The sequence below is a fragment of the Heloderma suspectum genome, chromosome 1 (assembly GCF_057233095.1).
Source record: "Heloderma suspectum isolate Gila_16-S chromosome 1, 16-S_ref, whole genome shotgun sequence".
In the NCBI taxonomy this organism is placed as follows: Eukaryota; Metazoa; Chordata; class Lepidosauria; order Squamata; family Helodermatidae; genus Heloderma; species Heloderma suspectum.
In genome coordinates this window covers 361481664-361495981 of record NC_139458.1, presented here as the reverse complement: position 1 = coordinate 361495981, position 14318 = coordinate 361481664, and the positions used below count along the sequence as shown (strand labels likewise).

General features: G+C 41.5%; 1 protein-coding gene across 1 annotated transcript in view; it reads left to right on the top strand.

Moving 5' to 3' along the window:
* Nucleotides 1-12909, top strand: part of THBS2 (thrombospondin 2) — a 54467-nt gene extending 41558 nt beyond the window's left edge. Inside the window, exons 17-21 of the mRNA XM_084828050.1 lie at nt 52-279; nt 3377-3648; nt 4855-4952; nt 7732-7871; nt 9337-12909. Of these exons, the coding sequence (XP_084684176.1) occupies nt 52-279; nt 3377-3648; nt 4855-4952; nt 7732-7871; nt 9337-9344 (746 nt within the window). The 3' untranslated portion in view covers nt 9345-12909. The remainder of the gene's footprint in view (nt 1-51; nt 280-3376; nt 3649-4854; nt 4953-7731; nt 7872-9336) is intronic.
* The last annotated feature ends 1409 nt before the right edge of the window (nt 12910-14318 follow it).

The following is a 14318-nucleotide window of genomic DNA, read 5'->3' as shown; positions in this document are numbered from 1 at the left end:
GTTAAACAATTTTATATTGTGTGCATTTAAAAAAATATGTATGCATTTTAGGTGATGGCAGAGGTGACATCTGCAAAGATGACTTTGACAATGACAAAGTCCCAGATATTCATGACGTGTGTCCTGAAAATGATGCCATTAGTGAAACTGATTTCAGAAAGTTCCAAATGGTCCCCCTGGATCCTAAAGGAACAGCCCAGATTGACCCAAATTGGGTTATTCGTCACCAGGGCAAAGAACTTGTACAGACTGCTAACTCAGATCCTGGCATAGCTGTAGGTGAGTATTGGAACCATCTAACGGTAATAGCAGAAATCCTCCTGAGTGTGACACATGCAGAATTATAAGCTTTGATCACAATCTAGAGGACAAATGTAGCCATTCACAAGGGCTTCCATGCATCCAATGGCACTCTGGACTTAGCTTTCTTTGAACAACAGGAACCCTTGCCATATTACAAACTGCTTTTGAAACTCCCCTGAATTGTTTATGTGATATTGAGGGCTATAGATTAAGCAGTAAAAATTCAAAACTCCACTGGGTGTCTGGAGCTAATTACATGGTTTTCTGAATTGTGGCTATCATCTGGAACCTATACTGCACACACTGCTAATCAGAAGAAGTGCAAGTATTTCAGACAGTTCATACAATCAGTTTAAGACATTATTTCTAAACTATTCCTCAATTTTCTCAGATTGATTTGGAAAAGTTAGGAGCCCATATCACTTCTGATGAACACTTGGCAACAATAAAAAGTTACATAACAATAGTTTGCCTGATACAGATGGCTTGACATCAGAGTTTTACAAAAAATAAAATTTTAAAAAATGATAAAATAGCTGCACCTTTTCTTTTTACAATTACTGAGATGATGCATTTGCATTCTCTACCTGTATCTTGGGGTGAGTCAAAATAATAGTTATCCAAAACAAAGGTAACTCACTCCCAGATTCATGCTCTTGCTTCTGAGTCATGTCTTTAAAAGTTGGTTCACAATAATTGCATGTAAATTGAGTCTGAAATCTTATATCTACTTACCTGGGAGTAAGTAGATATAAGATATCTACTGTATTAATTCTGAGTAGACATGTATAGAATTTGTTTATATCAAACCCAATGAAAATGGCATTATCATATCTTGAAAAGAATCAAATAATATCAGGAAAGTAATTAACACAGTTAATAATTCTGGACAAGAATGTGCTTTGCTACTCTTAGGGTGCAATCCTATGCATATTTAGCAGAGAAAAGGCCTACAACTCCCAGCATTCCCTAGCCAGCATGGCTGGCTGAGGAAGGCTAGGAGTTGTAGGCCTTTTCTCTGTCTAAACATGCATAGGATTGTGCCCCAAGATATTGGAAAGGCATTTGACCAGGTGGAATGGGTTATCTTTCTGTGGTATTCAATTCTTTCAGTGTGGGAGGCTGTTTTAAAGATTACATCCATCACCGTAGGGCACATATTTAGTAAATGGTTATTTCCCAGGTAATATTGCTAGAGGGATAAAACAAGGGTGTCAGCTATCTCCATTACTATTTACTCTCATAATTATGTCATTACCATTCATGGTTAGAAAGAATAATAATATTAATGGAATTAACTTTGGGTCACTACCATCAAAATAAGCTTTTATGCTGATGACAGTGTTTTGATCCTGTCTCATCCATATCAGATCAGCAGAGAAGTAACAAAATTGCTAGATATCTGTAGTTCACTTTCACGTTATAAAATACATTTTAACAGGTCAGAATAATCAGGCTGAATATGTATCCAGTCATAAGAGCAATCTATATGCTTTCATTAAAATCTCTAGGGTAAAATATTTAAGAATGTGGTTAACATCCTACAGTAAAAAATCATAATTGGATGGTGGTTTTTACTTGTACATTGAATTCTTGATTGACTTTGCCATTATCTTGGATGCAGTGCCAACTCCAGGTTTTTGAAGGCCCTTGGGCAAGACTCCCTCAATGGGCCCCTTTCCTCAGTCACTCTATCTGTCATGTTTGCCTTGGGCCCCCTCTTTCCTGATGTGCGCGCACGTGCGCACCCCCCCCCCCACAGGCTTCAGTCTCAGGCCTTTAATTCATTATCAACAGGTTAATTACAGATGCAAATCCTCAAAGACACTCAGGCTACAAAGGAATGCCTCCAAGGGATTCAAATGGGACCATCCACGTTGCCTACAGTTTGAAGTGAGGCTTGCTGGCTAGACTTAACTTAGGGAGGGATGTCCCACCCTTCCAGTGATGCTTCCCTAAGTTGCCTCCCATGCATCGCTAACCGGGTCGACCATCTGAGCTCCGCCCCTGATGTTTCCCTCTTAGCTCTGCGCTGTAGTCTAGCATCTCTTAGGTCACAGCCCCCACTCTCCTCCTCGTCCAGGCTTCTCACAGAGGGGGGCAAGGGGGGGCTTCAGGCCCGGTCATCTGGTAGTTAGTAACCTGAGAAGCACGCCTACCCATATCTGAACTGGCTTGAGAAAATGCATCCTCCGGTTCTGGCTGTTCCTCTTGTAAATCTGAGCTGCTAACTATCTCCCTGTGCTCAGAATCAATCCTGAGACTATCTTCTTACCACCATTGTCTCCAGCTGCTATTGCTCCTCTTCCTTTTCTTCATTTTTGCTACTACTTCCTTGCTTGACAGGCAGAGAGCCAGTGAGCAAGTAGGCAGTGGCATCTACTGCTCCTCTTTCTCACCACCATTGTTGTCTGGGCCAGTGTGAGAGGTAGGTGAACAAGCAGGCTGCAGTGGTGAAGAGTGTGGGCCCAACCATGCCTACCCTTGATGAAGGCCCTGCTTAGATGGGTAGAGTTGCTGCCATCAACATGAATGTTCTTCCTTGCATTTTGTTTCTCATTATAAACATACCACTTTTAGTTAATCCTTCTATTTCAGATGCTTGGAAAAAAATATCAGAATTTGAAGGGGGCGGGGGGAACCAGAAGAATATCAGCAAAGGCTCTATTCAAAAAAGAGGATAAAGGTGGGATGGGATCATCAGATATCAGACTGTACTACCATGCTCCCAAGCTGGCTTCATTAACTTACTGATAGTTTCATGGAGAAATCGATTTTGTTTGTTGCATTCTGGAATAACAAACGTCAAAATTCTATAGGTCTGTTGATTTTATTTTCATTATAACTTCATTCATTGTTTATACATTATTCACTGGGAAAGAAGGGACATTCTAAACTAAATGGTGCAACAACAGATACCTGAAACCAAATGGAAGCTAGACAAAACACGAACATTTACCGCAAGAGTATTTGGAGTTTCTGTGGTGAACAAGAAGATGATAGCATTTTAACATCAAGATTCTTAACAAGCTGTGACACTTGTGAATATTGAGCATTTTCCATTCTGCTCCAGGTTATGACGAATTCAGTTCTGTTGACTTCAGTGGTACATTCTATGTCAACACAGACCGGGATGATGATTATGCTGGATTTGTCTTTGGCTACCAATCCAGCAGTCGCTTCTATGTCCTGATGTGGAAGCAAGTTACTCAGACATATTGGGAGGACAAGCCCACCAGAGCTTATGGGTACTCAGGGGTATCACTTAAAGTAGTGAACTCCACAACTGGCGCTGGTGAACATTTGAGAAATGCACTTTGGCACACAGGAAATACACCTGGACAGGTAAGAGATTTGTAAATCCCGTTAACAGTATGCTGTCAATATTATCCCCTTGCCCAAAATCTTCCTGAGCTGGCAGTATTAGGTATCATACTTTGGTTGGCTATTACCTTGCAAAACTGGGTCAATGTACAGTACATGTGGCCAGTGATTCAGAATTGGTTTGGTGCAGTGCACAAAATGTTAGGCTTAGCTGTGGGAGTGCCAGACTTAAATCCTGGCTGCACTATCCCTTCTGATCCAGGCTCTGTGTGGTCTAATTGTGATCTATAAGGGATACTATGCTGCTTTTCTGGGGCAGGGTCTTGGTGGGATCATACGGACCTTTTTGGCCAGCACGAGTCAAGAGCTACCAATCATGATGGCTATAAGTTACCTCCAGTATCAGAAGCAGTATGCCTCTGAATACCAATGGCTCAGGAATGCTATCTGCAGAATGCTATTGCCCTCATGTCCGGCTTGTGGGCTTCCCATAGGCATCTGGTTGGCCGCTGGAACAGCATGCTGGACTAGATGGGGTGTTGGTCTGATCCAGCATGGCTCTTATATTTTCAAGTGGTATAACCTAACCTGCCCCACCCAAGAAACTTGGGGAACCAGATCCAGATTTAGCTTCTACCCCAGTGATGTCCCTGACTACACCCAGCTACTTCTTCCCATATGAATGAATCACTGCCATTTTCTCTTTACAGAAAAAAAAAAAATACTGCACTTGGGAATACTTTTGCTGTGGGAGCGAATTGTACCTCCCTTACTGAGTAGTCCAGCCTCTCCAGTGAAAGGGATCCCTGTGTGCAGATGCAGAACTACACAGCATGCCCCATTATAGTTCTCCACAATATACAACTCTCTTTCTCTCTCTCTCTTCCTGATGCCCTATCCACCGTAGTACCATTTGGCTGGTAAATATAGTAGCAGAAGAGTGACTGTCTCATACTGACCTGACCAAACAATAGGGACATAGAAACTAACAGCAGCACATTTTGAACTGGTTTTTGTTTCTTGGTCTAAAGCAGGGTGGGCAACTTGTGGCCCTCCAGATGTTTTGGCCTACAACTCCCACCATCCATCTCTGCTGGCTAGGGCTAATGGGACTTGTAGGGAAAATAATCTCATAGGGCCAAAAGTGGCCCACCCCGGTCTAAAGGACAGTAACTATAGGCAATAGATTACTTTTTAAACTAGTGTTTATTCTTACTTCTTTCATAGGTGCGTACCTTGTGGCATGACCCCAAGAATGTCGGCTGGAAAGATTACACAGCCTACAGGTGGCATTTGATCCACAGGCCTAAGACAGGATTAATAAAGTATGACATTTCTTGTAATATATGATATTGCTTTTCCATCTGATCATAAATGAGGTTTTATTTAATGGCTTGTAAGCAAATTCCATTGTTGTCACTTCATTGATGGCAGCCTCTTTTCTCGTTATTGCTAAAAGATTTTGGAGGATTCCAAATAGTTTGCCTTTCCTCGGCTTTCCATCCCATCAGATGTGTTCAATTTCCTTTGACTGGCTCATATAAACAGTGCCATTATTAGATAAAAAATTATGCCTCAAACACTTGGAAAGGGGCTGTTTTTATGAAATGATCTGAACTGGGGTGTGGGGAGAGTTCAAAACAAAGCTAAAAAGAAGATTGAAAGAAGGACTCCCCCCCTCCGCCGACACCCTCTTATTAGAAGTAAACATTAATTGGAAGTAGGGCCATTTTAAATACTTCCTCAGATTTGTGATGACACCTCTGATCAGACCATCTGGAAGCCAGTCTTAACTGCAGTGTAAACATGCAACCATTCACACAATTATTCACGCAGATTATTTTAATAAAATGCCAGTTAAAAACTCCTGTTCACACAACATGTGTTCCCATCATAGGATGAGTGCACTGTCTTCATTCACATGTGAATATGGTGTGGTGTGAGAGTGGTGCAGGTAAAGGAACTGCACAATGACAATCCTAGAACAAAAACTATTGAAACCAAAGTTTTCTTCCATGATTGCTGATATGTGGAGGTCCACTGCCTACACCAGGTGGGGGTGAACCTCCTCCCCCCCCCCCAGGGCTGCATTCCCTCAGGGGTGATCATCACTGTGCCTCTCTCTCTCTCTCTCTCTCTCTCTCTCTCTCTCTCGCACACATTCCGTTTATTCTGTTTCTCTCACCCACATACCCTAAACCACAGCCACTAACTTCAGTTAATTTATTTTCCCCGCAAATTAATATCCAACCTAAAGATCACCCCGAAACAATTTTTTGTTTGCCCCAAATCATTACCCACCCAGATCCCCTGACAATTAAATTATACCTCTCCCCCAATGCATATTTTATTTGGAAGCAAATCACACACCCACACACTTCTTCACTAATTCACATGTGAATCCATTGCACATCAGCATGGCAATGCTGTAACTGGGACAATCCCCTGATGAGAAATAATGGTTGGATGAATGTTTAATTTTAGCTAATCAAGCACAGACAACTGGCAGAGCAGCCATATATGTCTGTAGCACCAAAAAACAAAAGAAACACCTCCAAATGGCCACAGTACCAAAGGTAGAATCCAGTTTGATGTTATAGTAACAGAAATTACATTGCGCTAGTATAGGTGACCTCTAGTGCAATGCTGGTGGTATTTGCTGGTGCTATGGGTTTTCCCCCAAACTCCGTTCCAGTAGACTATTTGGTTTATTGTACTACACATTCTTATAGATGGCAGCCTGCTGTTGCCAATAAAAGCTCATGTCCCAATAATCCCATCAGTCTCCACATCACTCTGTGTCTTTTCAGATGTGGGCAAGCGTGTCCTGTCCTTGGCAAAACCAAGTAAGGAAGAATATGGGAACCCCAGTGGTTGAAGGTGCAGGATATACATTAAATCATGTATAAATAAGGGAAGTTGCAGTCATGAGAAAGTTCAACTGAATGAGCCCATAAGGCCAATTAAAGCTTTCAAGAAATGGCGCTGTCCTTTGTTGAAAGTACTACTTCAGATTACAAATAGCGGAGGGGCTGTAGCTCAGTAACAGAGCACATGGTTGCATGCAGAACATCCCAGGTTCAATCCTGGGCATTTCCAGTGAGTCTCACTACACCCACAATGCACATTACAGACACATTGACCCAGATCCCAAGATAATTTGTCATCCATATGCCCTGTTGAAATGAATGAAGCCTAAGTTAATCATTGCTAACTTTCAGTGGATCTTTACCCTGACTAAGTTTCTCTGGATTGGTATCATAAGCTATCCTATTGTCACTCTGCACTCTGGCAGAAGCAATATATATATATTACCATGAGTTTCTCCCCCATAAAAAAGCCCTGCTTTGACTCTTACATTTCCTCGTGCTCCTAGCTAACCATGAATGTGGAGAAGAAGTGGAGAAAGCATTGTCATAAACAAATCCTAATAAAAATGTGCTAAGCATTTTTTAATTGCAAAAGCCAATGATTAACTGTCTGAGGTCAGGGGAAATGTTTCTTTAAAACAGGCGAATATATGGTGGGAATAGTTGGTATTTTCAGCTGAAGCACATGGGAACATCTGCTATCAGAGATCATACAGTGTACAGCATGATCTAAGGCTATGGAGTTATTTCTCCAGCTTATGTGCATGACTACCTCTCAGTCTTCTGTAAACTGAGAGTAGCAAAATAAGCCATGCTTTAAATACATTTATTGTTGGGATAAAAAGGGACAAGTTGGAGCTAAATTATATATCTAGATCTCCCAGCTAATATCTGATTGGCGATAGAGGAATGAGGTTAATAGGGATCAAATGTGCGATCTTCTCAGTATAGGTCTACCCTGTAAGTCTTGGCTGGCCTAAATAAGAATGTGGAACTCCTTTGCTGATAGTGTCCATAAACATACTTATGGACCAACAATATAAAGAGCTATGGATGGATGGCCAGGTTGGTTCCCATGAAGAGGAGTAATGGAATAGACCATGTGTTAGAAGTCATGTTCCATAGAAACTTGCATTGGAATTTGACACCATTTTCCCCCTTAAAAGGGTTTTCTTTACAGCTAGAAAGGAAGATAAGCAATGCATCTAATCTAGATGATGATCTTCCTTCATAGGGTTTTAGTGTATGAAGGGAAGCAGGTCATGGCAGATTCGGGACCAATCTATGACAAGACCTACGCTGGTGGGCGGTTAGGTCTTTTTGTCTTTTCGCAAGAGATGGTGTACTTCTCTGACCTCAAGTATGAATGCAGAGGTAAGTTGATGCTTAGGATTATTATAAATCATTGGTTTTTGTGCTCCCAAACATATCAGCTTCACAGGACCATGTGGAGGATTCCTACACATATAATGTGTTTAGTTTGGAGAGGGGGATCTCAGTGGATGAAAACTTGGGCTGATTCATATACTCATGTTCATCACTTGGTTACTATGCACTTGAGGACTTGCAGCTGAACACCTGAACTGACTCTGCTGTAAAACACAGTGTTCGATGGGCCATCAAGTGATGTGGAATTCTATCTGCAGTGTTAGATTTGGGATGGCCCATTCACACTCGCAACTCATCCCCTGGTTTTGCAGTCATCGGGTGATGACCATGCATGTTTGAAGCAGCCCTCTGAGTGAGAGCAATCTCTAATTTAACTATTAATTCCTAACTGTTAAAAATGCAGCTTTGAGCTGTTCCAAATCTTTTAATACATGAAAGCTGATAAACAGGCTGTGATCTGAAACATACTTTGTTGGAAGTAAATTTCATTGAAATCAAGGGAGAATACTTCTGAATGAACGTGCTTAGGAATAGTGTATCCAGTGTGAAACCCAGACAAACAACCCTGTTCCAGTAATCGGATACAGTAACTAAGCATTTACATATGTGCCTTCATAACCAGAGAGAGAGATTCCATCCAGTAGTCAACCAGACTTGCAGACTGGCATTATACACATTACAACATGTTTCATTCTCTGGTCCCCATATGTGAGTTGTTATCTAGCCAGACTTGTGGGGAATAAAAAAGCTGTCCTTAGTACTAATAACTTTAGGCCAGGAGTGGGCAACTTGTGGTCCTCCGGATGTTTTGGCCTACAACTCCATCAGCCTAAGCCAACATAGCTATTGGTGAGGGATGATGGGAGTTGTAGGTCAAAACACCTGGAGGACCACAAGTTGCCAACCCCAGCTTTAAGCTGTTTCACAAAGTTTATCTGGATTCAGGTCGCCATGGCTTTACAATGGTGGTCTAAGATTAAGTATTTCCCTAAATCATTAATTACCATATAATCTGTATCAATAAGGTCCAAAGAACTGGAGTATCACAACCAGCAAGAGCCAGTGTGCTGGTGTGAGTAAGATGTCAGAGTTGGGAGACCTGTGCGGTCATGAAATTTGGTGGGCCTTGGGCAAGTCCTAGCTAAACCTACATTATAAGATTGTAGTAAGGATAATGGGACAACTCTGTGTTTAGCACCCTGAACTCCTTAATGGAAGGGCAGAATGCAAATGTAATAATGACCCATTGATGCACTTTGGTTTTAAATTGATTTTTTTTTTTATTGTGCACATTTATTGTATACTCAAAGTTTGCTTCTTCGAGTCTCCTTGGGACCTAAACCTTCAAATAAAAAGTATAATATGCCAAAAATCAAGCATTTTTTAAATTTTCCATGTTTTCCATGCTGCAGTCCCAGTAGTACTAACCAACTGTTTCTCTCTGTTGCAGATGTCTGAGCTAAAGCTGCTGCATAGCCAGCAAAGTACTGTAGATGCCGTTCAACCTAGACACCTCTGTACATCTTGGTACTCCAAATCCCTCACTCTCTTTTCAGCTTTCCCTTTGGTACATTCCCCTGACCTTGTACCTCCCTGCTGCCAGGAGGGATCCCTCCAATTCTGTACCTTAGTGCCTTCTAAGAGCTTGGACTGACAGGACCTAAACGTGACCATCGAACCCACCGCTGGAGCAAAAATAGATTGATGTGTAGAGTGAAAACTTGACACACATGTTTGTTCATTCACTTAGATTTTTTTAAAAATGACGTTTACATATAAAGTGTAAAAGGGTAATTACTTAATGTATTTATGTAGATAGATATAGATATGGTGGAATATGAGGTGCGGGGAGACACATCAAGAAGGGTGGGAGAAGTGGTTAGAAGCAAGATCGCTTCTTAAGCCCACATTACTTGCTCAGATCAGGGCTGGGCCTTGGTGATCTAAGTCTAAGAGATGCATTTCAGCAAAATTAAGGAGAATCTGATCCTAAACATCTTGCTCATTATGAAGCCATGGAAAATTAACACAGAAGCCAGATGGTTCACTGAGCTTCAATATGCTAATGATTCTCTAACACTTTTTTAGATGAACCATAAGTTTGAACTTTAAAATAATCTCCCTCTTGTAATGACAAACACTAGCACTTCACGAGCTTCAGTGTGAACAATTACAGTTCAGCCTCAGCTTAGCAACCCCGAAGGAATCTTCAGATTTTATATTTGTTTCTATTCTACAGAAGTGGATTTGGAATTATTTTTGTGGAGGCATACATATAAGAGTGTTGGTTATTTCAGTGCAGTCCATCCATCAAATGTAGATATTACTCAATCCATTCCAGTATGGGGCTGCTTTGGGACGACCTTGTAAGCAGGAGTTGACAGGAGTCCAATATCTTGCAGATAACGAGTGGGGGAAAACTATGTCAATAATTCAAGCTTAAGAATGTAAAAGAATAAAAATGTACATGCCTCCACAGTAATTGTTGTCATAGCACCTAGTGGAAGTGTTGCAGCTCAGTAGTAGAGCACGTACTTTGCATGCAAATAATGCCAAGTTTAATTTCTGCTGTCTCCAGGTAGAACTGGGAAAGACTCTAATCCAAAACTCTGGAGAGCCATCGCCAATCAGAATAGGAAGTACTGAGCTAGATGGACCAATGGTCTGCCTCTGTATGAGGCAGCATCCTATGATCCACTCCAGAGAAATCAGAATTGCATAAAGCTCAGCTAGAATATGCAGAGAGACATACTCTTTTGACTTTAAATAGGGCCGCTTTGCAGTAAATTGAAAAAAAGGGCTGTGTATATCAGCAAAAGCTTATGGATGTGCCTTTTATAAAATGGGTTCCACGTCGCCCATGTCCCATTTTCAGTATGAATTCCTCCTCTGCCTCAGATATACACGCTGCCATTTGTTTTATGCCCTGCGGTATACTAAGGATGGCTGTATAGAAGAAGACCTGGTGCTTGTCCACTGTGTATTTAGGGACATCTTTTACACTGAAAACATTACACGTGTGTTCACCGGGAGATGTAGGGTAGAAAAACAGCTAACTTGGCTGTCATGTAAAGTGTAAAATCAGCCCTTAAAATTTACACTAAGAAAATAAGCAGTGGTGAGACGTTCCTTTGCACTAACATTAGAAGCAGTGCCATGTTAAACAGCTGTTTTTGAAGCACTATCTGGTTGTGTGCATGAAGCTTCCATGAAAATAGTTCCTGGCCACGTGAACCAGTTCCCCAACACTGCTGCAGCAAGCACTTTGATTCCCCAACCTTGATCTGGGTTTCTGACAATGTGGCAATGCAACCTTGACCGAAATCTGGTAACATGTTATGGTTCCAGTTTATAAGGATATTGATGCTATTTATTATTGTAATGCGCAGCTCTGTTCTCCAGTAATTTATTTGAAAGCAGGCCATAAGAGCATATTAGCAACAAAAGACCTCAGAGAAGATGGCTTAAAAGGTACAACCGGCAGATATAAATGCACTTGGTCATATATGTGATATATAGATTACAATAATCTCAAAATGCTCTCAATTGTCAAATAATTAAGTAACCATTGAGACCTTATAAGTGGAACCCTGACATTTACCACTGCCCACAACATTTGTATTTTTATGTAAGTCTGCTGTATACAGGACTTTCGAAGAAAACCATGCTGAAGGTACGTCAGCCTTTTATCCTAACCAGATACAACAGTTATTTAGTTATACCGTAGTATGCACATATTTAACACTTTTGTTTTGTTCTTTTAAGTTGAATGAGCTTTGCCCATGAGGTATACTGGTTGGTGTAGTTTTATTCATGGATCAGGGTTACTAAGAGAAGAACACAGCCGCCTTGATCCCAAGTCCTGTGTGTACTCCGCCACATGCGTTGGTCTTTATTGAGCAGAGTGCACATGGAGCAGTGTGGGCTGTGCATGTCTGGCGGAGGAAAAGAATCTGGAGAGCTGACAATCAGTGCTTTGGTTGGAGATGGCAGACAGAATCTGGTAACAAACAGCTGCTAAGTGGGAATCCAGCTGTTAAATTCAGCGACACCTACACAGCCCTGGCTGCTAGATCAGGCTGTGGAATTGAATGCAAGATTTCCTATCCAGCCAGGGATATACATGTGGAAGTCCCTAGCATGACGGAGGCGATGGAATTCATCCACATGTGGACAGCTCCATTCACAGAAATGAATGGTCAGGCAGCTTCATGCATACAAATGGATGCAAGCCCAGAGCTGCACTTACCCCTCCACCCACATTAATGGGGCTGCCTGTGTGGATGGGCTCTCCCTCTCAGCATGCATCTGGGCTGCACCATCCACAGCCAATTGCTGGATTGGGATGATCTGTTGCCTTGTTTGAGGATATAGTGAGCCAAATGTCAATTCCGCTCTTTTTCAATCAAGCTTTTAAATAGATTGGGATGTTGTATGCCTTATAAAGAATCCAGTGTTTCTGGCTTTATTGCACATTTTTTTAGTTCTGTCATATTAACATAAAGTCATGTTAACATAAAGTCCTCTTTATGAGGCTTATTTTTTGTTTTTTTGCTGGAGTGTTTTTGCAATTCATATGTTTAATGTTTTGAAAGTGTAGTGCTAAGTCCCAGAGAGAAGTGAGGGAAATTTCATTCATGTAATAATGTTTATGTATCCTTCAAATAAAAAGAAGACATCAGTGCTGGGACTAAGATGTTAATATTTAGATTGTACCATAATTGCCTATATAATGTAAATTATTTATGATGGTTTCCTTTTGTGTGTGTGTGTGTGAGTGGGGGGGGGGCAAGGGAGTGTGTGTGTGAGAGAGGGGAGCAAGTGTGTGTGTGTGTGTGTGTGTGCATGCATGTGCATATGAGCAAAAGACCAACAAGACTTACATTTTGTTTTGCCAGAGACTGTAAATGACTATTTATTTGTTTGCATGGAGAGAATTTCACCATTTAATGTCCCTCATTTATTCAAATTCTCTTTTTTATACATTTAACAATAGACAATAAACTGTAAAAAGGTTTTATTGAAAGTGTTCTCTTTACTTTTGCATAGCTTAATTTTAAAAAGACTAACAGAAATCCAAGATGTCCATCTTCTGGAATTTCTCTGTAATTGAAACCAAGCATCCTTTATATGATCTTCGTAAGCAGCCCATGTTGATAAGAATGGAATTCAGCTTGATTTGTGAGGAGTTGATCTGATACCACAACAATCCTCTTGTGCAACCTCCCACTGATTTTAATGGAGCTTGTGCTGGAGGTGTTCATGGTGGACTGCATTTTTCTTTTTTTAAAGTATTCCTGTGATCAAGAGTAACTCATTCTTGTCAACATCACTGCTATGCATGGATTTCTTGACTGAACTTGGGGTAGCATTTCTGAACAGATGCATAGGCTTATCTTTAGCCCCTTTGGATTCTCTGTATGACCAGTTATTCACAGCACAAAAAGGGTTGCAGAAATGAGAACAGCGATAAGAATCCATTTAGACAGACCTCCCAGTCTATTAAATTGGAACAAATACATCATCAGAAAATCATCTGGGTTTGGATCCAGATTTGGATGTATGCAACTGGGCTGTTGTAAGCAGACTCCCCACCTCCATTCCCCCATGCGGCCTTTTCAGCCCCCTGAACATGTTACACAGAAGGTTGAGGGACCCTGCTGAATGGGATGAGCTGTGGTGATGGGGGGGAATCCCCAAAAATCAGGTGGAGGCACCTTCCATGAGTGGAACCCTTCCGACTATAGAAGGCAGATCCTGGATCTAACCCGTTACCACTAAACAGAAAAGTTTAATTTGTAATGTGCTGGTTAACCTGGAACTGGCTGCCACCTTCTGATTTTGCAAATACATTATAAATGCAGATCAATGAACTATTTCACCATAAGCATATATTGAAAGGATAGGAAGATGCACTATTCTTGCCATACTAAGCTGAGCTGAGGCAGAGCAGAGACTAATTTGGCTTCCTGGCCTCATTTACCTTGATCTTCCAGCAGTCTCTGCAAAGGGATGTAGGAAGAACTGGGGGGTAGAGTTGTCAGTGGCATTGCACAGTGGGCACCAGCCACCACTGAAGTGGACTTGGACTGGACAACCCATCAAATAGAGGACACCTTCAAACAGAGGACTATCCCCTGCCAGTTCTCTGAAATGGAGGACTGTCCTCTGTAAAGTAGGACACCTACTTCCTGAGAGCATCCAAGGTTGCCAAGAACCATGGGAACAATCTCCCATAATTCCTAGTGGCCCTGGATGTTGACGTGTATGCACATTATCCAGGCCCGCAAACCTAAGGTCTACTGTAGGTGTTTCAGTCAGTGATGGTTCCTTGGAGCCCTCTCCGCTGCCTCCACACCTTTGTACGTTTTGAGAAAGTGCGGGCAGCAGGGAGGGTTCCATTATTAAAAATATGATGGGAGCCTAGAGGGG